The 25,352-nt window shown below is 39.9% G+C and overlaps 2 protein-coding genes across 5 annotated transcripts in view; one reads left to right on the top strand and one right to left on the bottom strand.

Moving 5' to 3' along the window:
* The first annotated feature begins 2,591 nt into the window (after window positions 1-2,591).
* vrk2 (VRK serine/threonine kinase 2) lies at window positions 2,592-21,175 on the top strand. 4 transcript variants are annotated; one of them, XM_042433037.1, is made up of 14 exons: window positions 2,592-2,780; window positions 3,651-3,785; window positions 4,196-4,251; window positions 5,907-5,976; window positions 6,707-6,794; window positions 7,193-7,301; window positions 7,502-7,594; window positions 7,890-8,022; window positions 14,543-14,663; window positions 15,226-15,284; window positions 17,034-17,212; window positions 18,563-18,724; window positions 18,952-19,125; window positions 20,438-21,175. In XM_042433037.1, the coding sequence occupies exons 2-14, from the start codon at window positions 3,656-3,658 to the stop codon at window positions 20,510-20,512; spliced, it is 1,449 nt and encodes a 482-aa protein (XP_042288971.1). In that variant the 5' UTR covers window positions 2,592-2,780; window positions 3,651-3,655; the 3' UTR covers window positions 20,513-21,175. The 4 variants fall into 4 exon arrangements, with proteins under 4 accessions (XP_042288971.1, XP_042288969.1, XP_042288968.1 ...); XM_042433035.1 differs by lacking the exon at window positions 20,438-21,175 and adding an exon at window positions 19,414-19,713 and having other exon boundaries at window positions 2,598-2,796; XM_042433034.1 differs by lacking the exon at window positions 20,438-21,175 and adding an exon at window positions 19,414-19,713 and having other exon boundaries at window positions 2,599-2,780.
* The window catches only part of fancl (FA complementation group L), a 28,674-nt gene continuing 23,279 nt past the window's right edge, over window positions 19,958-25,352 (bottom strand). Inside the window, exons 11-14 of the mRNA XM_042433038.1 lie at window positions 23,542-23,623; window positions 22,672-22,788; window positions 20,500-20,571; window positions 19,958-20,044 (exon numbers count right to left, since the gene is read on the bottom strand). Of these exons, the coding sequence (XP_042288972.1) occupies window positions 20,009-20,044; window positions 20,500-20,571; window positions 22,672-22,788; window positions 23,542-23,623 (307 nt within the window). The 3' untranslated portion in view covers window positions 19,958-20,008. The remainder of the gene's footprint in view (window positions 20,045-20,499; window positions 20,572-22,671; window positions 22,789-23,541; window positions 23,624-25,352) is intronic.

The raw sequence follows: 25,352 nt of genomic DNA, 5'->3' as shown, positions 1-25,352 counted from the left end.
CCCACAGCTAGTCACCGGCAGGGAGGTCACTACCATAATTAAGCTTTTTAAATGAAAAATTTAATTTGGATATTACTGAATAATTAAATGAATGAATAGAATATTTTACAGACTGTTTTTGTGGAGGATTGAACTTGCATCATATTGCTACTGAAGAACACAGTATTCACAGAATGAAATAAAAGCACTATTAGTTGATATTCAAATGGGAGATTTCTTCTTTTTAGAGCTGCCTTTTATGCTCATGAAAATTCTGTCAAACAGAACACTGTTCCATTCTAAATGGACATGACAGTGTGACTTGACTGAATTAAGTGATCATGATGGTTTTACCAGTGAATGAGATCTGATGTAATAAACTCAAAATCCCATCCAGACATGTTTTACAATGTATGACAAATACTCTGCTTTTAATAATAATTTGTGTCTGACATGTTTTTTCCACAAGGGTAGAAGAATTACCTTGCTGAAAACTCTTCAAATTACATTTATACCTTCTTGCTCATTGAAAAATCCAGAATCTTACAGTATCTTAGAACATGGAAACATTGCTCATTTCGAAAGTTTGACTGATGGAAACAAGATGTCTCCTACTTCACTGAAAAGTCCACCCTCAGTGTATATGTTTCAAGCTTTCACATCACATAAGTTGCATACTGGAACACAATCAGCTCTAAACTAGTTGTGATGTCACAAGTCATGCTCATAGGTAGGTAAAAATATGTTTCTTCTTGTTCCTATGGATGTTTGAGCCTCACTGTGCAGAATGCTGGATGTGCAGAGTTTGTTTTCACTTTAATCTGCTGAAAGTGGAAAGTTTCAATGAAAATCTGATTTTTAGGGGTGGATCTAAACAGCAGAATTTGTATCACATTAGTTTGGAAGCTAATCCTGGTCCAATATTCAACTTGGACATGTGTATTGTTGCAATCTGCAACCTCACTGCTAGATGCCACTAAATCTTACACACTGGTCCTTTAAGGTAAGCACAGAGAGACATTCTCTCCTTTAGCAGATGATTGTGAAAACAAACTACATCATTCATCTAACTGAGGGAACAAGAAGAAAAACATTTTTTGGAATGGAGGGGGACTCTAATATGTTGCAAGATACTTGAGAATAAAAGGTGAATTATCAGTTATCTTTCTTCACAGGTGCTTGCTTTTAGGACGCTCTAGTGACACCTTCGGAGTGCAGTATGTTCTGATCTTCTGGGCCCTGTGCTAATATTCACATGTTGCACCCTGTGTATTGTGTATAACCATGAGTGGATGACCACCACTATAGCTTGATAAATAGCTCACATGGTGTTTTAAAGTTCTATTTAATCCAGAAGAGTTCTGCCAAATCTCATATACCCTCGTCACACTTGGCACAAAAATGCACATATGTAAATATACTGTATCTCAACAGACATATAGACACATTTGAATTACTAAGGCCACGTTCAAAGCAAAGCCATAGCCAGGATTACAGAAATACTGCATTCATGAATCCAAGTACTTTTTTAATCATTTGGATTTTTAAAATATTTTATTTATTTATTTATTTTGTGGTGTTAAAAGTAAACATATTTTAAATATGCTGAACCTAAAAACACTGGAATCAGTTAATAAACTCAACAAAGTTTTATTATATTTTATTTTGTAATTGTAGAACACCAACACCCCTCAGGTCACTAAAACCGTAACATTTCCAGAAAAAAATACCAAGGATATGAAACTCAGAGGTGGTCAGTGATAAATGGTGTGTTCACATATACATTAAACTCAAATTAGTCACTAACTTCATTCAAGCACCGTATTAGAATATGTGTAACATGCACAACCTTGGAAACACAACTGGATGCACATAATTAACATATACTATGCAGTTCTACCAGTTTTAAGTTCTCAATTCCAGGGGAAGCATCAAATAGCTGCTGCCATTCTGAGTAGTTGCAGCACAAATCTTTCACTTTTTCTGTTTAGAGGCAGTCATGGATATACAACAGGTAGGAGCAATTCTTCAAGTGGTCACTATTGAGAAAATTAAAAGTAAAATTTAATCAGAAAACAGCTTTGATGATGTATAACATAGAGACCTGAGAATGGTGTATAATTACCTACTTCTGCCAGTATTGCTTTCATATGCATTATGATGAACTGGTATGTCATGAATTTCCACACCATTACATTAATCCCTGTCTGATGTCCATTCTGTCTGTTCTGTCTGAGCTGCTTTTATCAGCTGCTTCACAGACTGTCTTTAAGTGCATGTTGATGAAGTGTTTGAGCTTAGACTGAGCTCATGATAAAGAGTAGTAAAATGTAGTTAATCTTTTATTAATTCAAATATTATTTGAATATTTAATCTATCTATTAGTCTATTTATTTTTTCAGTCTGTATAATAAAAATGTTTTACTTTTCAGTCAAATTTAGGCCTAAACTGTGTAAGCCTTAGGTTTCACAAAACCAAAGAAACGATACATGAAACCTAACTAAGAGTGCGTCATACTGCATATCCCCGCCTCTACTGCTTCTTTATTGGCTATTGGTTGTTGAAAAACTTTTCCGTGCTTGCCATTGGCTGTGTCCTGTAGCGGGAGGGACAACTTTCAGGAAATGATTTGGTTTTTGTTTCTGTTTAGCACCGGGACTATTGAACAACAGTATATGGTAGTAGGCTAAACATTTGAGGAAAACATTCTCACACAAATAATTAATTAGGACAACTTATTGATATATATTTCTACGCCAAAAGGCCAACTGACGACGTACGGCGTGGATTCCCTTCGGAGGTCGGTGCTTATTTTAGTATGTGTCATTAAATTGCTTCCTACTAGCTGTTACAGTAGATTAGCTGAGTTAGCCGCTAGTTAGACTCTAGATGTTACTGTGCCTGTTGGTCCAAACCATGGATGTATTATATGTCCAAACGCTGTCTATGACTCACAAAAGCTATTTAAATCATTAACTGCCGAGTGTCAGTCAACGTCATTATGTCCAACGTTCGTCGGTTGTTTTAGGTTGACCAGTTCAGGTATCTCGGCTGTCGTCCTTGTCCTACTTGTTCAAAGTTCGTAATTTAAGATCGATGTGACTTTACGATTAATTACAACAGTCTCTTAGCTTGTCCTGTCGCTTCTAAAATACAGTGCTGTCCTTCACACTGGACAGGAAGCTGACGATATTTCCCACAAACAGGTACCAGCTATCTACTCTATGTACTGTAAGATTTCTTGTAAGAAATCTTGTACCAGAGTTTTAAAGATGCCACGTAACACGTCACAGTAGGGTTAAAAAGTCCATTCACTTGAATGAAAAAAGTGATCTCAGTCTTTTGGACCCTACTGTATGTAAATGGGATTTGTGACTGTTGTCCTTACTTTGAACAGTAGGTAACAGTAAATATAACAATACAGGACAGTGTTTAACCAACTAGGCCAGATTTCCTACTGTTTTACATTTTTTGTTTTCATATCAGACAGAGTGTAAGAGTTAATTAATGGTTTGCTCACATATAAATACATTTTTATCTAATGTATGTTTTGTTACAGATGTGTACCATTTTGTTCAGAAGTTTGGCTGCACTCCTAAATCTTTCCCTAGTATTTAAAAAAATGTTTTTCTAACATTGTCTGACACACGTTTTTTTGTAACTTGCTTAGTTTTCATGGCACCAAAAAGAAAGAACACGTTACCCAAACCACTCCCAGATGGCTTCATACTGACCGACACTGAGAAGAAGAAATGGAGGCTGGGGAAAATCATTGGTCAAGGTGGCTTTGGACTGATCTATCTTGGTAATGAGCCCATTGTGTTTGATGACATGCCTGCTCACACACACACACACACAGACACTGTACATTCACACTTTGCAAGTATGTGCATGCATGTAGGCAGGTAGACTCTCTGTCAGAGCCAGTTACACACATTGTTTCAGGGAGACACTACTCTGATTGATCTGTTTTTCTCCTGGTTGTGAAAGCTGTTTGAACAGATCAGATTGCTACTAGAAGTTAAACGTTTGACATGTACTGTGTAATAGTTCCCGAACGCTCTGATCTATGAAGACCATTGTTTTCCAATCAGCAAAGATTCCCATCATTTTACAAATACATAGGTGCACAATACACCTTGTAAATTTAAAGAGTTAACATAACGTATCTGCATTTTGTCTCATCTTTTCTTTTTTTGTCCTGTAATCTCTAAGCCTCCCAGGACGTGGACAGACCTGTTGCAGCAAACACTGACTTTGTGATAAAAGTGGTGAGTACATATGTGCTCCACACAGGCAGCCCATCCATCTTCAGGGACACATGATCACTTTTTATGAAATTTTAGTATATATAAAAAAAAATGAGGCCAATGCCGAAGTGCCAAAAACTGCAGTTCCTTGAATGGCCACTTAAGGCTGGCTCCAAAAGCGAGTCAATCCCTATAGACCCCCATGTTAAAATACCCAACTTTACAGCAGAAATAAACATGTTTACAGCCTGGTACAAACACAGTTTTGGTCTCTATAGCTAATTTCCACTTCATGAAAACTGCATGGGTGGTGAATTTTCTTATAACTCACCCATTTAAATTTTATTAAGCCATAAAGTTATGCTAATTAGGACGTGGCTGCTTTGAGTGACAGGTCGCTAGCCTCAAGGTGGCTTGTTTCAGCAGCCAGGCTTCATTTGGCCTGCCTCAGCTCCACCTCTTTGCCCATTTTGGATTAGCCGGGAGTTGGGTAGAGTCAGGTACCGCCAAGATGGCGATGGCCGGAGCCGCCCACTTTGAGCTTCAACACCACTCTTCAGAAACCAGTGGGTGACGTCATGCTGGCTATGTCCATATTTTTTAAAGTCAATGGTTTGAACTTAAACAAACATTCTGTGATTCAGTTAAAAGTCAACACTTGAATGACCAATAAGTGAAATGGAACTTTTTATGACATGTACTTCAGGCTCCTCCACATGCATATCCTAAATATACTGTACTTTCCTAAATGCTATCCTGAATTTTCACCAATGCACACTCGCTTGTTTCTTGGTTTTATTGTCCACTTATCGTCATTTATAGCTGTTGCTCGCTGTAATATTTCCTCTTCTCTAGACTGGCCATGAAGCAATCCTTTTCTAGTGGCAAAAGTCCACAGTCCTTGTTCCATGCAAAAATGCCATACTAAGTATAGAGCTGAGATTGTTGATTAACTGATTACTAGATTGAAAGAACATTTTTCTGCAACTATTTTGATAATCAATGAATTGTTTCAGTAATTTTTTGTGCAAAATGCCAAACATGCTTTGATTCCAGCTCCTCAAATGTGACAATTTGTTGCTTTTCTTTGTCATATATGTTGGTGAATTGAATTTCTTTAGTGTTTGTGACTGTTTGTCAGACAAATAGACAATTTTAACAATTTTAATTTAAAATTGTGAAAAATGCCAGTGACATTGTATATATATTTATTTTATACATCAATAAAATAATCAGCAGATTAATTCATCATAAAAATAATCATTAGTTACAGCCCTAATAAAGTTCAGCTGAAGCTAATATGAGGCTTATTATCCCTCCGCTGTAGCTCATAAAGGTAACAGAGTCCGGTTCATCACAAAGATGAAATTTTGTACTAAAAATACTGTCACTTTGAACAATACCCACTGATAGACTTGAAGAATCCAAACCTATCTTTAATCTTTAATGTTCTAACATAACTATGAGCTACTGAAAGTAATAAAAAAACTAATTTGTTTATAAAGTTGTTAATGGCCCCTTACTAGAGAACTATTAAATATACAAGTAAGCAGGCCTACATTTGCATGCAAGGTGATTTGTCTCTCATTACATCAGCAATGTTTATTTATAATTAGCCTAGTGCAGTGTTAACCTGTGATAATGAAATAGTTAATACTGTTTGCTTGAATGTGCAGGAGTACCAGGAGAATGGCCCCCTGTTCTCCGAGCTCAAGTTCTACCAGAGGGCAGCCAAACCAGAGAGCAGTGAGTAGCACCACCCGTTCAGCGTCGCGGCAGCTCGCTGGAGCACGAGTGTGTTTGACTGATGAAGTGGCCGCAGACACAGAGGCTTTGCTGCCTGCCGCACAGTAATTAATAATAAGCCAAAGCAAACATGCACCTCAGTGGCAGTTAGCCCCCCTCTCCGCGCTTGTCTGAGCTCTCCAACGCCTTCGTTTGGAGAGGAGCAAGAGAGAGGAAGCCACTCACACGTAATGATGCCCGGGCCTCCGCTGAGCCCCTGACCACCTGCCAGCCTGGTTGAGCGCCAGTCAGGCCAGCCGCCATCAAGCCCCGAGCCAGGCCCACTGCTTTGTCTGGGGCCCGTGTGTGTGTTTGCAGTTGTGTGTTTGTACCCTCAATGCCGTAAGATTGATATTTGCATGCATGCGTTATTACACTTACAAGGACAAATCAGAATTGCAAAAAAAAACAACTATGAAAAGTTGCCTACTTTTAAGGGGCTTTTGTTTGGACTTCTCTTGGAAAAGGAGATGTGTTAGACTGTGGGATTCTGAAATCGTAGGAATAAGTAACATCAAACGTTTTTTCTAGTTTCCAAACTTTCCCATCACTCAGTACCGCTAAGTGTTGGAAGGCACCAGAGTTTCTGCTTTCTCAATACAGCCACTGAAGTTTCAAATCCCACATGTGTAGTAATAACAATGTGTGCACAAGCATTCACATAATTATTCCTTCTCTAATCTTGTTCCAGTGCAAAAATGGATGAGAAGCAGGAAACTGGACTTCCTGGGGATCCCGGTGTACTGGGGATCAGGGCTGGCTGAATATAATGACCTCAGGTATTGCTGTTGCAATGACTTGGTGGATAACATGATATGAGATGGTCATACTGTAACTATAAGGTAGAAGATAACTATAGAACAGATCTTACTAATCAAAAGGTTCAAGGCTAGTTTTCAGTGGCCCACTTTCGTGTTTTTTTAACACAAGGGACAATTTATACCTACTAACTTGAACTTTATAAGCCATTTAATGTCACTTTCATCCTTCATTACGTATAAGTCAGTAGTTCCAGCTTTTGACATAATCCTACCCACCAAGGTAGTGGTTTAAAATCTGTTTTTAATGTTGGTTTAACGTCTGTGTGATAAATGTCTTATTCAAACCTTCTACTTTGTTTTAACCAGTCTTTATAGTATTCTATAAGCCATCTAAAGCCTTTTCCTCTCCCACTCAGGTATCGTTTTATGGCCATGGATCGACTGGGCAGTGACCTCCAAAAAGTCTGCGAGCGCAATGGAGGTCGACTTAAGAAGGCCACTGTGCTCCAGCTTGGTCATGGACTGGTGAGATCATGTTAATGAAAAAAGGCTTCTCTGGTCTTTTTATGTCCATTGATTGTTGCCTTCTGAAGAAACTGGGTGAAGCAGGAGCTCCAGCAGTTCTGATAGAAAATACAGAATCAAAGGCCACTTTGACACATAATGATTCCTCTTAATCTTAACAGAACATACCATAATGCGTATCTGTGTGTGTTTGTGGCCAGGTGGATGTTCTCGAGTATATCCATGAGAACGAGTATGTCCATGCAGACATAAAAGCTGCCAACCTCATGCTGGGTTACAGAGACCCTGACCAGGTCAGTCCTCTCCACTATTTACCCTGGAAGTGCACACCAATCAGTGTGTACAGAACAGTACTGCTCTGAAATCACAACCAAGCACTGGTCAGCTGCTTATTGCTGTATATTGTGGTAACACACCATTGTACTAATGCAATGTCTTCAAATGTTACTCAGCCAATCAGAATGGAGGATCAGAGCCATTTGTTTCATGAGGATTATATATCTCTGAAAAGACGAGATCAATACAGACTTTTATTTTGTTTGACTTTGCAATTAGTAATGCATGTGTGTGTTCTGTTGTGTACTGTAGGTCTACCTTGCAGACTATGGGCTGTCCTACAGATACTGTCCTGATGGAGTCCACAAAGAGTACAAGGAAAACCCCAAGAAAGGCCACGATGGAACCATCGAGTACACCAGCCTTGATGCCCATAAAGGAGTTGGTAAGCTTTCCAGTACAGATAAGGACATGATCATAAGAGAAAACAAGTCCAGATGTATGTATGTATGAATGTTGGCCTTTCTGGTTTATCAATATATCACTACAGTGTCTCCAACAAAGGGTTAGTATTATGGGAGTTAGATTAGATTTTAACAATAATTCACATGCGTTGATTAGCTGCTCAATAAATATCAGACATGATTTGTATAACATCAAGTGCTGCAAAATGTGCAGAAAGCTTGACAGGCAGTGGAGTGAAGGAATTCTCCCCAGAGTGATTGGAGACTGTTCACCTTGTGCTCAAGGAGTCTGTTTGCTGTTCTGTCTGGTAAAATGCACTGTTGTCAAACAGATAAAAATCTTGAAAAGTATCACCCACAAATCTGTCAGTGGACAGCCTAACTAAATGGCACTGGATGATCTAGATTGCTACCATGGTTACCATGGCATTTGCAGAGGCCTTTCTCTGAGGTGAGTGGATCTGCTGGGTCAGGTCATGCTTTCCTCCAGTCATGACGTTTTATAAAGGTAATATGGGTAATACTGTTGTTAGTAGACATTCTCTCCATCGGCAATGTCAAGAACTTGTAAGGACTTCGCTGTATAAAGTGGCTTCTTTTAAATCTTATACAACAGCCCTGTGCAAATTGAATCCTTGACCATTTTCCACATGTCAAGGCACTCAAGGAAGTCTTTGCTTATGTATTGTTCAGCTAAGGTTCAGATTATAGTTATTATTGACTTAAACATGAAGTTAACATATAAGAAATGACAAGGAACTGAAATAACTGCAACAAGACTCTTTCAGGTACTTACCAGAGGGGAAATTATTGTCAGCTTAAGATAACAGTTAGTTACATCCCACATAAATGAAGGTTTCATGATAGTGTCACTCTGTTAGAAGCAACAAACAGCAAAGTTGTTTTTTTTCAGAATGTGTACAAAATTATGTGAAATCACTTATGTGAAATCCTACTAGCCATACTAGGCAGCTGAAAAACAATTCAGTGGGTCTTGACAAAACAATCTCCCCTCAAGGTCTGTTTAGTTGCTGCTCTGGAGCATTTGAACATATAACACAATCGTCATCGGGGAGTTTGCTTGTTGTCATGTAGTTGTGGGTGTTCAAATTGTCATACTTTTAACTTCAGGGACATATTGGCTTCAAAGCTGAGCTTCAAAAGTTCACTTCACTCTTGACTTTTGCAACAGTAGTTATGTTAACAGGTCTTTCAATCAATGGTTTCAAATGCGAGCAGCTCATTTCTAAACATCCAAACCAAACCAACCAATCAACACAAACCAGGAAGTGCTTGATTGACAGCGGGTTTGATTTTGAAGTGCTGCGTTTAGTGATTTTTTTTTTTTTCTTGTAGTCAGTGGGGTTAGTGTGTCAAGAACAAGGTGTTACCCTAACAGATTGTTGTCTTAAAGAGCCCACAGTTGCCACTATTTTGGTATTTTACAGTATTCATATAAACTCTACTATAAGCTCCGTCCTTTGAGTTTGCAGTCATTGTTCGTCAATACATGTAAAACAGTTTCTCCTCCGTCACCTGCCGCCTTCCTCGGCTGATATTGGGAACACATTAACTGGCAAATTGCCTACATGCTCCCTCTCTTCATTGACCATTGATTCTCCATCCACGGCCCCTGCTGAATTCCCCCGGCACCGTCTCTGTTTAACAATTCCCTAATTAGCTGAAGTCATAACCTGCATCGTGTATTCATCCCCCATTAATTAAGGGCTTTGATGTTTGGTTAGAGCGAGACCCGAGCCACAGATAACCTCTCTGAGCTCTATGCCGGCCAACTCCACTACCCACCAGTTCGATATTGTGAGTTAGCACGGCTCAGACTGCCTAATCGCCACAACAGTGTTTCTATCAACGTGATCGATACATAAAAGAGGGACCAAAAAACGTCCTGTCAGCAATAACTATCAAATGGAAATCATGTCAATTTTTTTAATATCATTTTGAAAGAAGGAGGGAGGGAAAGAACAGGAGAAAGGTGAGCTGTAAAGGTGTTGGTATATGCTATTCTACATGAACACCACAGTACATTTGAAATTCTCTCATTGGAGCTACAAGATGACTGGAAGCCTGGCAGAGGTAATGATTGTATTTTTGTTTTTCAAACACTGATCTATCTATCAACATTGTAGACAGCCCTCTCCTTCATATTCTTAATTTATCTATCTGCTTTCCGGCTGTTGTCATCTTTAATACCTAATTAAAATAGACAAGTGGTAAAGTAGGAGATTATGACCAAGGACTAGACCCTTAACTGTCCTTCCCTGACCCGATGGAACCAACCCCTTGCAAAGATGTTGACAGGTTGCCATGGTGAGGTTTGGTGAACGCAGCTCGCAAGTGGCAGGCCTTTGAACCAGGAGCTAAACGGTGTAATTACCACTATTCGGTGGGCGTCCAGCGGACAGAAGACCGTCTCCAAACAACAAGACTGTGAAGCAGAAGGGTTAAGAGTGTGACACTGCAGCACGCTTTAGGGAATCTGAATAACAATAGGAGATAATTAACAACACCATCACGCCTCACCTCCCTGTCTAAAGCATGTAGAGAATGTGTGTGTGTGTGTTTATAAATGTGGGTGTTTTGTATTTATGTATTGTGTATGTGCGGGTACATTTTCCAAGCATGTCCTAGCTCCCCTCGAGAGTGTTTAAGTGTGTGTGTGTGTGTGTGTGTGTGTGTGTGTGTGTATGCGTGCACACGCGCATATCTCTCTGCATTGTCCTGTGTCATTCCTTAAACATTATATATAAGATACATTAAATACAGAAGAGCAGACACACAAAACACTATTATGAGCTGTGATAACGTGCCCAGAGCAAGCACAGAGGGCAGCAGCGCTTAATGTAGTTGTTGATCTTTTTAATTGTTAATCTATTATGGTGCTCTGGGAGTTGAAACACTTTTTCCAGTGTCAGTAGCACATGTATTTTTCATCTTTATTCTCCTTCAGTTGCCTCTCAGTAGCAATGAAGTGCTGTATAATTATTTACAACAATAGGAAGCCACACTGTAATGCTGACTTACATACTTTACACCCACAAGGGCAAACAGACCTAACTCTTATATCAGAGTTTTTGAGATGAAGTGTGACAGACAATGACAGTTGGATATTTTGTGTTAAAGATGACACTTTATGTTGTTTTCATTGCAGGTTTGTGCATACCTGTTTGGTTAAAAAAGTGACAATGAAAGTGATCAGTCAACACTAGTTTTACTGGTGAAATTTCTATGCTTTGCTCCCTCTGAACAGGGATCCAATAGTTCAGTCAAGTTAATTTTATTTCTGTTATTTTCTAATGCAGGGATCAGACTACACGATATTTTTGTTTTTGAAATGATCACTGGTCAGATCAGATGATCAGATTAGGCAATAATATCTTCATGTATTGGCCAAAAGACATGGCAGACTACACATAGCTCGCCATCTTTTCAACTCGCGTGACACACAAAGCTGATTGGTACGGTGGCAGAGACCGACTTCACTGTTCCACCTGACAGTACCAATGACAAAAATTTTGTCATTGGTACTGTGTGTGATCACGGTTTTATGAAAAAGTGAACCTGGAACTATTCTTCGTCACGGGGCGTTGTGTGAGTGAGCAGCATACATGTGTGCAGAAGGTGACGTAGCACCCACTGGTGTGATGAATTTGCTGTGATGTTCCTGACCTGAAGATGGTTACAGGTTCACTTGACTGAAATAAAAGATGATTTCTCTTTTGCTTTGCAGTGTTTACTGCTATGCACAGAAGAGCGCTCTGTGCTCTCATGGGTCAACGTTACGGGAAACGTAGAAGTTGTCAACCTCAGTTGTCTTCTACTATGATACAATACATGTAAAACCTGCAATCATTGTGCCTAACTTTCATTTGCACTCCAGAAAAAAATAGTTAGGCACCTCATGAAGAGCAACAGAGGAGACAGTCTGTCTGTCTGAAGTAGACAAAATCATTTAGTTATTTGCCATAAAGTTTGGTGTTGTTCAAGGTTTTTAATCCTTTGTGTCCATGAAAACATACCTAAATATTTCAACTTCTGACTTTGGATCAAAATGAATGTAATTTCAACTAATCAACTAAACCAGTACTTCTTGTCTTTTCTGTGACTGTTGCTCAGTAAGGTAAAAAATGTCAATGTCAGGTCTTTTATCAGTATTTTCTTAAGAGCCAGCACACAAGTTTATGATGCAGTTCACATTAGCTCCCAGTTAAGAGAGAGCTGTGGCATGACACTGACTTTTTTTTTTTATACCTTTTTAAAAGCATTGGGGAGATAATTAAATTGTATATAAATGGCACATTTCAAACGCATTTAATCTCTTTTTAAGCAATTAAAAATTTCTCACAAAATCTCCTTACACACCCCACATATTCATACTCTCGAAATTGTAAGGACATCAGCTAACATCACTCTTCTCAAGGCCCTTCCTATACAGTCACTGTCAACATCTTTAACTACCTCTCCTACTCTGATCATCCTCATCGATCGTTTAGCCTCCCTGCTGGGTCCAAGCAGTTTAGTGTTCCAGCTAACCCTACACTATTTTATTCAGGCACAACACTCAACATCTGTTTCCTCGTAGCGATTTCCTTTCATCATCTGAACTCTACTCATCAAAAAGTCCCTCCGTCTTGACGTTGCGCACCCACGTCGAAGACCCAACCCAGCTACGATGACCTAATTCAAATTTTCAAATACAATTCCATCAACTACAAATTTTGTTCTCATGTAATCAGATTACTGCCCTCCCATTCCGTGTAATCTTGTCCTGTGCGGCAGTGACCACGCTTCCTCTTCAGACCAGACTGTTGCTAGGGGTGGATCAATGCCGGCCATGGCTCAGGGAGGAGATTTCTCCCCTCTGATGGAGCCAGTCGATAGGTAATTTCTCCAGAGACGTGTGGCGGCCGTTACACTATTGAGCTGCTAAAACTCCCCGGGCTCGACCCCTCTGGATGGACTTGGTCTACAAGTATTGATAGACCTCACACATTAATGTAGACCCATGCAAACACACATATATTTATACACACACACACAATAAGATGCAAACACACTCTTGACTTGTCCTTCAATTTGTGAGAAATCACACTGGTATCTTGCATGTGATTTGTCTTCAATTTTTATAAAATATCTTCACACTAAATTCTGTCCATGGAGTGCTGAAGTGTTTTGGTTATGAATTCTGGAAACCATTTGTACCCTCAGAAGACAGAGACAGTTACAGTACAGATACAAAGCTAATTACAGTGCTCTTAATTATCAAAAACCGTGAAGGATTTGTAAAACACATTTTGAGCACTTTAGTTCTTCTGAGTGCTGCTTAAAGCTTTGTCCTCACCTGATCCTTTGAACAGCAGAGATATCACTCATTAAGGAGGACACTGCATTTGCTTTCCTTTGTAAATACATGGCAAAGACACTTTCCCACTTGTCTTAAGACACGCTAGTGCAGTGGCTCTAGGGATGGCATTGGTAGTTGGTTGGTCTATTGGGCGATTGGCCCAATACTTGTGGACTGAAATATTTCTGTAACTATTGAATAGTGCCATGTAGTTTTAGTACAGATTTCTCTGTCTTCCAAGTTCAGACATGAAAATGGCTGCAGGCTCTGGTTGGTTGGTAGAGCAGACTGTCAGTGTTTATCACGCTCATACACAGGTATGAAAGGGGTCAACAGTACACCACTGTTGACTTCTGTAACATGTGGTAGTAATTAGGCCTCAGACATTTATGTTTTACTACCTGTCTACAGGGGAAATAAAAGATACCACTGGTATCTGGTTTCATGAAATAGACCACTGTAAGAGGAAACAACCAAATAACTCTGTCTGCTCTCTTTGTGAGGGGGTCCAGACCCACCTGGGAACAAAAACTGCACCTCCACAATCATCTTCAGAATATCCTACAGTGTGTACTCTTCACTGTCGTTGTGTCTTGGCTGAGTTCAGACAAACGGCCTCTAAATCAAAAGCAGGGGTTGTGCTTTTACAAGTTTTCATCTTCATCAGGCTCCATCTCGCTCACAGTCTGAAGTGACTCAGTATCTGTGCTGCAAGGTTTTTTGATTTATTCCTCTTCATGAATCACACACCTACTTTAACTTGACAAAACTACCGGCGGTATTTGTGTCCAACCTTGAGTCTTCTGGGGAAAGTTCTGCTGTTTTAAAAGTAGTATATAGTGACTGTTTGTTATCAGTCTGAGACTGCTATTTAATTTTGTACTGCTGATTTATTATTTTTTTTTAACTTTGTGACATGGTTTTTTTTCCCCAGGGAAGGACAAAATGCAGAGTGTTTAGACCAGCAAATGTGAAAGCTTTCATAAGCTTATCTTATGGTATGATGTGAGTCAGGGATGACAAGCAGCATGTAAATAAATGTTAATTAATATTTTTAATGATTTTGTAGAAGCGAAGAAACGTATGTGTTTACCCCTATAATTTTAAAAATCATCTCATCTTTCTCTGTCTTAACATAGCTCCATCGAGACGTGGTGACCTCCAGATTTTGGGTTTCTGTCTTCTCCACTGGTTATGTGGGTCTCTTCCTTGGGACAATGTTCTCAAGAACCCAACTCAAGTCCAGGAGGCCAAGGCCAGGTAGGAAGTCCCGGTTTCCACTGCAGGAACTTGCCATAACGTAACATATAGTCATCGTCATAGGTCCTGCTTTTGCTTCCACTGTTCTCCTTCTGCTGTGAGGAACTAAACTTCAGCACTGTTTAGGGTATACCATCCAAATTTCAGGTATTTTTGGGAAGGTACTGGCAGGGCTGTCAATTGTGATTGGTCAAGCTGCATTGATTGCAGGATGTGACTACTGTTTAGGTTACCAATGTGACAGCTAGACATTAATAAAGTAATAAAGTATCATTTTCCTTCTTTGAGTTGTGAGATAGCACAACCACTAGATCACTATGTTTTATTTTCTCTTAGAAATACTTAAAAAAATGATCATAAATGATTTGCCTGCGTCCTGTCTGTTGCTCCACCAGTTTCAGAATCCTTGAGGCCCATCAAATGTCTCAGATTCATTTCCTTCCTCATTAACTTATTGTTGCTATGGTCTTTTGCCCACCCACTATCTGCTCCTAAATAATGGTTGCTCTCATACTGTTTCTGTCCTCACTCCTTCGCTGTTTTATCTCGTCTTCCTCCTTAGACTGATGGATAATCTGCCAGGCTCAGTCCAGCAGCTGTCAGTGAGGGGAGCCAGCACAGGTAAGACACTGCTGCAGGGCATCTTCAGGTTTCAAGACATCATTTACACTTCTTAGGTTAAACTGAGAATTTGGAAATAAGGCAATGAGCCTGTAGAGGAAAGAGAAATAATCTGTCTCTAATCATCTGCTCTTTTAATGGAGATCAGCATAAAGGCCAAAGACAGGACTAATGGACTAAGACGAGATATTTTAAAATAGATTTCCAGTTACGAAAAAAACAATGAAATGATAAAATGTTCCAGAAATTCAACTTTCTGGAACATTTTATCATTTCATTGTTTTGTTTTTTTCTATTTCTCATGTTTTTCTTTTGCTAATTTGTGTGATGTATCCAGCTGGCAGCTGAAATTAAAACAATTCAAATCATACAGGCTGATTACCCCAAAGTGTAGAGAGCTTTTGAACACAAACTGAGTCACACGCTGTTTGTAGAAGGTTATACTGTGCCCTAAATGTCTTCTGCTGCTGTAATGAATCAAACTCAACTGTCAACTGAGTTTTGACAGTTGGGCTACATTTTTTTGTGATTTAGGGGCACTGTAACAAAATCAGGAAATGTATATTCAACATATCACATTTCACTGAGTTGCAATGACCGGCTCCATGGTCATTCATAAAACTGATACCCCATTTATATCACACAAGTTGTGAAAGACAGCAAACTTTGATTGGTCAGCGCCCAGTTTGTAGTCTGTCACCCCTCTCGTGAGAATTTATGACACTGTGATCACCTGATATAATACATCCATGAGTTTTAAGGCTTATTAGATGCCAAAACACTGCATGAAGAAGGATTTTACAACTCTGTAAAGTTATCAACAGTCTCCTCCATCCTAAACATTACAATCCTGCACTCACATTGTCCACTGACGTTACATTACGTTGAGCCAGGTTCAACTTCGCTGCTTCTGTCTATTTTCACCGTAGCCCCGTGTCGGTACCCCTGCTGTGTCAGTGCAGTGGTTAAACACTGAGGCTAAACAACGCTCCAGACTACATGAAGATCAAATCCTCACTCTGCTCCACCCAGAGTAAAAGCCTCCATCTCTCCCTCAGTTACCTGCAGCTCCAGAATAACTTTGTACCAATTAAACAGCTGTCCCATTGACATGCCTTTCAAAGTTTGTCGTGTTTTATCTCTCCTCTTTATAAGGAGAGGTCACACCTGTGTGAGGGCTTTAGTGTGTGATGTATGGTTGGGACCGGGTGCTCCTCTGCTGACAAAGCCCAGCTGCCCGCCACAGATAAGAGCCAGGGTATGCATCAACTGTGTGTGTGTGTGTGTGTGTGTGTGTGTGTGAGAGAGAGATACAAGTTCTCCTGCAGTATGTGTCATACACATCGTCTGGCCAGCGTGTGATGCATGGAGGCTGGCTGTGTATGACACTTACACACATACACACAATGCATATCCATAGCTGTGCGCATGTCTAATCTTCTTTCTGTGGGGGGGGACCCATCGCCAGGCAGTGCATTATCTGGACTGTGAGACCTTCAGTTGCACCCTGCCTTTGCTGCTGCATGACTCATGTCTCACAGAAGTGATTTCATACTGAGGATGCACCAGAACTGAAGCTTGAAGCCAGTCTAAAATAGGATGTCACAGTTAGTAAACTATACTGACAACAGAGCACACACTCTTACCAACAGCTTGATTGATCAGGCTCGATCCCGTGTTTTCTTCCATATACTTGAGATTCAACATTTGGACTTCTTTGTTTGACATTCACTGTGTTCCTGTCCTCAGATGAAGTGGCTGCATTCCTCCTCTATGTAAATTCTCTTGGCCACCAACAGCAGCCAGACTACCAGCATTTGAAGTACCTGTTGGCCAGCGGAGGAAAGGGAAAACTCGACTTCTCCACGCCTCAAGGATCTGCAGGAGAGTCGACTACCAAGGTGCCAGATCCTCCCGCCAAAGGCAAGGTGAGAACATGACAAGATTGTATCAGTGACTCTCACTATTTGAGCTAAATTAATATTTGATTCATTCCAAACACAAGGTTGTTGCCACTGACAGAAACATGAAAGACGTCACTTCTTCTTGTGTGCCTTAGAATATGTGAAATCAACTTTTCAACTTAGTTTGGCGGTTAATGAAGCACACAGTGTTTAGATAGAGCAACACTGTAACTTCTCATATAAAACCAGGTATGTGAATAACGGTCAGCTCTCAAATAACTCACAGTCACCACATCAGCGTCATGTTATACTCGCCGTACTACTGATCGATGTCAAGCTACCGTCAACACTGTCCCCTATTCTAGAGGAAGTGTTGGGCTTGCATTAATGGGGAGAAATTAGAAGTAAAGGCCTGATTCTATTACAAGTCTGTTCTAAATAAAGAGCTGGATCTCTCTGCCGCCAAGGTCACGTCTGACCCCCAGCAGCTGAGAATTTATGGTAAGTTTGAGTGAAATGATGTGACCTGACAATATGTAGTGTCAGACAGTAGCAGATACAACAAGTATTACTTCTCTATCCTGTAATCATGAATACACTGGGTTTAAAGTGAATATTCAGGCAGTTTGAACGCAGGTAAATAGCTTAACACAGCAGAAATATAGTCTGTAGGGGGTGTTTTACATGAAATATGTTAGGAGTCTGTGTGACCAGCATTGAATGCAGTTTCCTGTGTTGAGTCTCTTAACCCGAGTGTAGAAACGTGACAGTCCCTGCTCCCCTCCACTCTTTCTCCCCCCCCTCCTCCTCCTAGGTGAGCATGTCAGCCAGAGGTGGGCAGGTCCACAGCTGGAGGAGGACTGTCATTCTCCTCAAATTCCCCTGAATCACTTCTTGACCCCTCGGGCCCAGCGAGCGCCCTCTCAATGGCCCAATTTGAAGAAGTTGATGACACACACTTTACACAGCACAGGGTGTCTCCAATTATGCTCCTGATTTGCTCTCCTCTCCTTGTGTCATTTAATTTCCATGCTAAAGTGCTGGCCAGTTTGATCCCTAGTTAAACAGAAGTGGCCATTTACCGGCGGTTTAGTGAGGAGAGTAAATGTCAGCAGAGATAAAGGCCATTCAACGGGCATGTTCACCCAATCATTTGCCACCAGTGTTGTCTCAATATATTATGATTTTATGGATGATAAAAGTTGAATTTAATAGAAACTGGTGACACATGAAACTAAAGTTGCTATATGAACATTCCCGCTTATTCTTGGAAGATCTTTTATGCTAAAGTTTAAAAAAGACAAAGCAGCTGTAGATGTTTGTCTCTATAAACTGACCCCTGCAACAAATCACCCACCAATTATCTGTCAACAGAAAGCAGGACGAGCCAGAGGGCCCTCCAAAGCCAAGGCTGCAGCCACAGAGGTGGATGACGGTGATGATGATGGTGGTGATGATGAAGAGGAGACGAAGCCTAAACCTGTGGCATCTCGCTACATAAGAGGACCACCCGTCGCTAAACCTCAGGCACAACAGGGAAGCCCTGAAACAACGCAGTGTTTAGTGTTCTATGAGCTGCTTTCATCACTTTTCACTAACATACTAGAAGGCACTACTAAACACTATACTACAGTCTTTTCATTTGTAATATTTTGAAAGTAGCTGCATTCTTCTTCAGCAAGAGATGATCATCATATAGTCTAATGAAACCCATCTGACTAGAAAACATGTTAATCTGAATTTTCTTTGCTGTTTACTTATAGAAGGAAGAGGGAATCAGAAGATCACTGAGGCCGAAGTCTGTGCAGACGTATGAAGAAGATGATAGCTGGGATGAGGATGAGGATGAGGACGAAGAGGAGGAGACCAGACCCAAACCCATTGCTGAATGCTATCTCAGAGGCCCTCCAATAGGACCCAGAGCTCAGTCTAAACAGGTGTGAGGCCGAGACACCTGATATATGACGGTTATTAACTTGCTGTGTAAAACTACATTCATATTTTCTTTAGTTTAGTTTGAACCAGTTATAGATGTTTGTTACACAAAAGGCTCCAAAACAAGTATTTTATTGTCAGTAAGCTGCTGTAAAAAAATGATACAAAACCTTCAGACTTGTGACTCAAGTTCACAGGAATGTTACAAAGAACTACACAAGTTTCATTGAAATGATTCACAAACACATACAGTTCTAAAACAGCAAACACATGAATTACCTCTTTAACAGAAAACAAATTCCAAAAGGACCTCCAGGATTATAGACGACCTCATCGTGTCCTCAGTGAGACAGGAAGTCAAACAGCTTCATCCGCAAAGGCGAAAGTCCGCAAACTGTCAACCGACACGCACGGACTGCTGGGAAAGATGGGATGAAAGGCGGGTCATACACGGAGCACACTACAGCGAAGTGCCTGTTCTCACAGGACCAGGACGGGAGGCTGCTCCCACACAGAGGAGCGGACTGGTGTACTGGTTTGTTTTTGTGGGGGCCTTCCTGTTCTTTGCTGCTGTGCTTTCCTTGACATAAGCAGCGTGTGGCTGAATCCGAACGTCCACCCTGCGACCTGCAGACTTCAGTTGTATGTACCGTGACGTGTTCACTGTCATCACGTCAAGTCTGCTAGTACGGCAAGTCCGGGCGTTTGGATTCAGCGTGTGTGTGTGTGTGTGTGTGCATGCGTGTGGGCAGGTAATGGATCCGTGTCTTGCTCAAGGACAGGGCACGTGGCTCTCGTCTTCTCCGGTTGTAGTTCTTTCTTTCTTTCTTTCTAAGCCGTTTCCCCAAAGTTGAGATGGAGCTGACAGGCTCATAAAGCCACTTCTCAGGACTTCTGGGTCGCCATTCTCACAGTAATGGGCTGAAATATAGAAGAATCCTCAGTTTGTGAGATGTTCTTTATAGTTATATGCAGTGTGAAGGGTCACTTTATAAAAAAAAGAATGAAGTGGGCTCTCATTTCTGACTGGGCTGTAGCTGTACTCACATGAAGGACTACCAAATACACTTCAAATCATATGCACACATAAAACTCAAATGTTTTATTTTCAAATCAATGCCATGCCGCATTCTCAGACATTCAGTATCACATACTTTTCTCGCTCCTTTATGACAGAAGGAGAAGCTTCAGTAAAAGTGACTGAATGTAGCACATTGTTGTGAAACGCACTCGGCAGCCTTTCAGAACAGAGAAGGCTACGTGATGTATAGAGCCATGCTAATTAAGTGTGTTGAATATCTATTGACTCTTCAGCAAAGGCCTTTATGGAGCTGTGTGAAGGCAGCTGTCAGTCAGACGGTGAGGTGTGGGCGTACCTTGCTGCAGTAAGGACACTCTCCAAAAACAATGTTGAAGCTCTGCCTGCTGGAGGGCAGCGCTCGCAGCCACTGAAGGGAGAAAAAGGACAGAGACAAGAAAGACTACTTCATCAAATCATTACCTTGAGTTCGGCACATTGATGTAAAGTGATAATAAGGCTTGTTTCAATGTACTCTCATTACTGCACACTTTTAATACTTTGAGACGTTTTAAGGGCTTTTATGTGGACCTTGTGAATGTCCTGCCACTTCTAGGCTTTAAGAAGAGAGTCATCCTGCTCAGGCAGATGTGTGGAAGACTGAGTTCATCTGCTGTGTTTGTTTTTCCCACAAACCCAACAACTAATCTGCTCTACTGCTATATTCTAAACTTTTATTTTACCCCGCTGACTACAACGTAACACAAGTTTGTCTATTAGAACACTAGCATTCACTTGTTTACATTTCTGACAGTTATGTACACAGACTGTACAGAATAAATTCAATTAGGAAATGAATTGACTGTGATTGGCTGCCTGCTGGCCAACATGCACATCTGTTTCAGTAGCATGTTGAAGCTACATTCAAATCAGTATTTAAGTGTTGATTTTGACTTAAAACAACCTGTGTTGCTTTTCTTAAGATGTTTTTTTGATGACTGTTATATCAAATAAATATTTTGCACGAATCAATTCAGGTTGTGTTGAGTCCTTTAAGTTTTTGGTCCAAAGGTCTTTATGCAAACTGCTCCGGACTGTTCTGTAAGTTAGTTTCAAACCAGAGATTTACTAACTTGTGACATAACTGACATTATTTGTTCATTTAGTCTAACGTTGGTACATTTTGTAGTTGGAGGTATATTGAGTTATTTCTGACATTAAACGTCTTCACAGTTTACATCAACCATATTCCAATGACTATTAAATCTAAACAATTTATATATTAGCAAACTAGTTTAACCTGTTAGATCATGTTTGTGAGCTCAACAACAGCTGATACAACCTCAAGCATGAAAGTAATAAAGGTGTGTAATAATAATAATAATAAAAAAGGTTGATTACACAAATTATGTTGACATTTAGATGAGAGATGAGTGCTTTTGTCAGGGTGGAAAAACACATTTAGATCATCAGACAGTAAAGAACAAGCCTCCACTGAAAAAATCAAGGATTTTAAAACTACTGATTATTCATTATTATTCATGTGAATTGTATTCAAAACATCACATTTCAGGTTATGTATCTCACACTAACTAGTGTATTGATCAATTATGTTTTATAGATTCAGAATTAAACTGCATCACTGCATCTATCATTTTAGAGATGGACAACAGCTGCTGAACATTCAGATCTGAGTGAAAGGACATTGTTGACTAGAGCTGGAGAGATTTGTCAATTATTCAAGAGAATATTAAAGGCAACTATTTGTTGAAGTAATATCTGAAGTCACTTTTTAAGCAACATGTCAAAACTTCACTAGTTCCAGCATCTGATGTGAATAATTGCTTGTTTTTAGGGTTGCAACTAACTAATTATTTTTATCATCCAATAATCTGTCATATAAGACACAGCAGCAAATCCTCACATTCAAGAAGCTGAAATCAGTGAATTTTCTGCATTTTTGCTTGAAAAATGACCAAAAAAATGATTCTACTATCAGAATCAACTGATCAATTAATGGACTAATTGTTGCAGCTCTACTTGTTTTCTTGTATTCTGTGATATTAAACTGAATCTCTTTGGTTTAGGACTTTCACACAAAAGCTGCTTTTTAAAGATGTGATCTTGTATTCTGGGAAATGTACATTTCTCACCATTTTCTGACATTTTGTAGATCAAACAATGAATCAGTGATGATGATGAAAATAATGGTTAGTAGCAGCCTTCATGTTGAAGCATTACATGCAGTTCTTTTGCTAAATGAGCAGATTATGACAGAGATAACGTTTACCAGGAGGCACTAAAAACATTAAAATGATAAAATAATTAGTTTGAAAATGATCTTGTGTCATTTCCATCATCCACACAGCAAACACATGGATAAGTTGGATCACAACTTTTCCTACTTCAGCACATGAAAGGAAGTCTGCTGACAGAGGAACAAACCAGGGGTGTGTGTGTGTGTGTGTGTGTGTGTGTGTGTGTGTGTGTGTGTGTGTGTGTGTGTGTGTGTGTGTGTGTGTGTCCATACCTCATACAGGCAGGCCTGGTGGAAGGGTTGGCCACAGCGAGGGTCATTACACACCTGATCAGGGATCGCAGCTTCAAGGCGATAGGAGTAACAGATCCCACACTCAACGTTGAAGCTCTACACACACACACACACACACACACACACACAATGAAATAAATGATTGGAAATACTCAGCATGTTTTCCTCACATGCATTTCTACAACAACTACAGGCACAGATGTTGAAGATTGGGGCAGGACTTGTGTAACCTTCTAGTTAAAACACCCTGTACGTCTCTCTGCAGTCTCACCATCACACTGTCTCTCTGCTCTCGTTTTCATTTTGGTGTAATGAGAAGCTCCTGTTTTTCTGGCGCTATCCATTAAGAGAGAGGATGGCAGGTAAAAAAAAAAAAAAAAAAAATCAACATCTGGTCAACTCAACTTTTTTGCACTCCTCTGAATGTTAATGAAGCTGAAGCATTAATCACCGCGGCGACAGCGGATAAACACGACGCCCTTTCAACCCAACCGCAGAGAGGGGAGGGGAAAAGAACGAGTGTTAAAAAAAAGAGAGATAAATGGTTTTGCGTGATTAAAGCGATTTGATAGTGCAGAGAATCCTGCCATCTTTGTTATTCTAATGATCTTATCTGTAAACAACCCAATTAAAGGAGAATTTGTGCCCACTTCTTGGAAAACAAAACACGGAGGAAAAAAAAAAAGGAAACAGACAGAAAAATAGGCGATAGTGTACGTCCGCCCCCTTATAACTTGAAGCTCAAACAGACACACAAACAGGATGTAAACACGCACACACAGCTCCTTGAGGTAATCGTGATGGGAATGGACATGTTTGAAATGGAAAGGGGGCAACTGTGTGACATACAGATTTTTCGTGGGTGGCAGGTGACGGGAATTCGATCTCCAAAACATCCCGGAGGTTGTGCAAGACGCTGGAGTCCGGGTTCCTGCCAGCAGACCACAGACAGCTCCTTCACACACTAATTAACCACATGCAAATGAGCCTGCAAAGACACTGGGGGATGATTAGGAGACTTTCACCATTCGTATTAAAAAAAAAAAAAGAACAAGAAAAAAAAAAAAAACAGGAGTATTTCTGCTGCTGTTTTAAGCTGAAGAGCAGTGGAGGAAGATTTTCCTGTGACTTGTCATACAGGGAGGCTAATGTTAAAACCTGAGTTTAAAGGACTAATCATGTCTTTTTTATTTTGATATAATCAGATGGTTCATTGTCCTTCAGTGGTGGTTTGGTATGTACAGGTTTACTCTACTGACAACCACAAAAGACACTGAGAAGAAGACCAAACAGAGCTACAAGAGAGTGAATACTGGACTAACATTCACCAGCTGGACAGAAACACGACTCCACATGAATGATAATGTTGCTCCGTCACTGCTGGATGTGTATTTAAGTGTTTTAACTGTTTGCTAATAAGTTCAGTTGCCATATCAACTTAAACGGTGATGATATGTCAGTGTTGTGTTCACATCTTTTTTCTGCTGCTGGAAAGCAGGACTGAACGATTTTGAAAAAATATCTAATGCAATCATTTTGACTGATACTGCAATTGCGATATGATTTGTGATATTAGAGGGAATGATCATTTTTACATCATTATTCTCATTTCCATGAGAAAACATATTAGAATGATTATGGTGTGATCTGCACCATACAAAGATTTTTTCTTAAGTCTGTAGAATATGATGTTTAGCCAGAACATCTATGCAGCACCACAACATTTCATTTAAAATGCCACATTTTGTCTTTAAGAGATATTGTACCCCCTGCAATTTGAATGTTCCAGTAGGCTGTATTGCAATTTCAATAAAATTTGGATTAATTGTTCAGTCTTACCCCCAAGAGGCCAAAAAAAAAAAATCAGTTTTTGCAGATTTAAAGCTGCAATATTCTGTTTTTTATCCACCTGGAGGCAGAACAAGCTGAACATCCCATGAAAAATGATGCCTGTTCACACATGGAACAGGCACAAAGCAACATTATCATTCATTTGGAGCCTTGTTTGTGGCCCTCTGGTGTCTGTAAATCTAATATTCACTCTCTTTTACTTCTGTTTTGGTCTCCACCAACTCCTGAGGGAAATCTCTGGCTCTTTAGCTGCTAAATGCTCCACTATGTTCACCAGCTAGATACTAACTGTGTGTGTCTGGAGCAGAGAGACTGAACCAGAACAGTAAAGCTGCTGGCTGTAAAACCAAAACAACGAGCTGAAAGATGCTAAAATGTTCTTTTGAGCTGAAGGGAAATGTAGAGTCTGGTGATACTTGTCACATTACACATGTGATTTCTAGAAAGTAGTGATTAGTGCAGATGTTTTACGTCATCAGTAGGAAACAGTGGGCTTCAGACTGAAGGCTACAGGGTCAGTCAGAAGACAAAGTAACACTGTTGGTTTTGGTCTTTACATGGAATTTGTTCATAATGCAAAATCATATAAAATAATCAAACTGATTTTTACTAATGTACATAATATTATACTCTTCATATGTATAAAACACCTTCAGTAACACATTTAGTTCTTTTTTAATTACAGCAGATTCATTCATTTAGATGATGGAAATATGGAAAATGAAATATTGAAAATGAAAATCCTCCTCATTATATGATTCAGCTGAAACCTAATAAAGAAAAGTATTGAAGTATCACAAAGTCATAAA

This window comes from Thunnus maccoyii, chromosome 14 (genome assembly GCF_910596095.1).
Source record: "Thunnus maccoyii chromosome 14, fThuMac1.1, whole genome shotgun sequence".
Lineage (NCBI taxonomy): Eukaryota > Metazoa > Chordata > Actinopteri > Scombriformes > Scombridae > Thunnus > Thunnus maccoyii.
The sequence above is the reverse complement of the archived record's forward strand: the minus strand, read 5'-3'. Positions and strand labels throughout refer to the sequence as shown.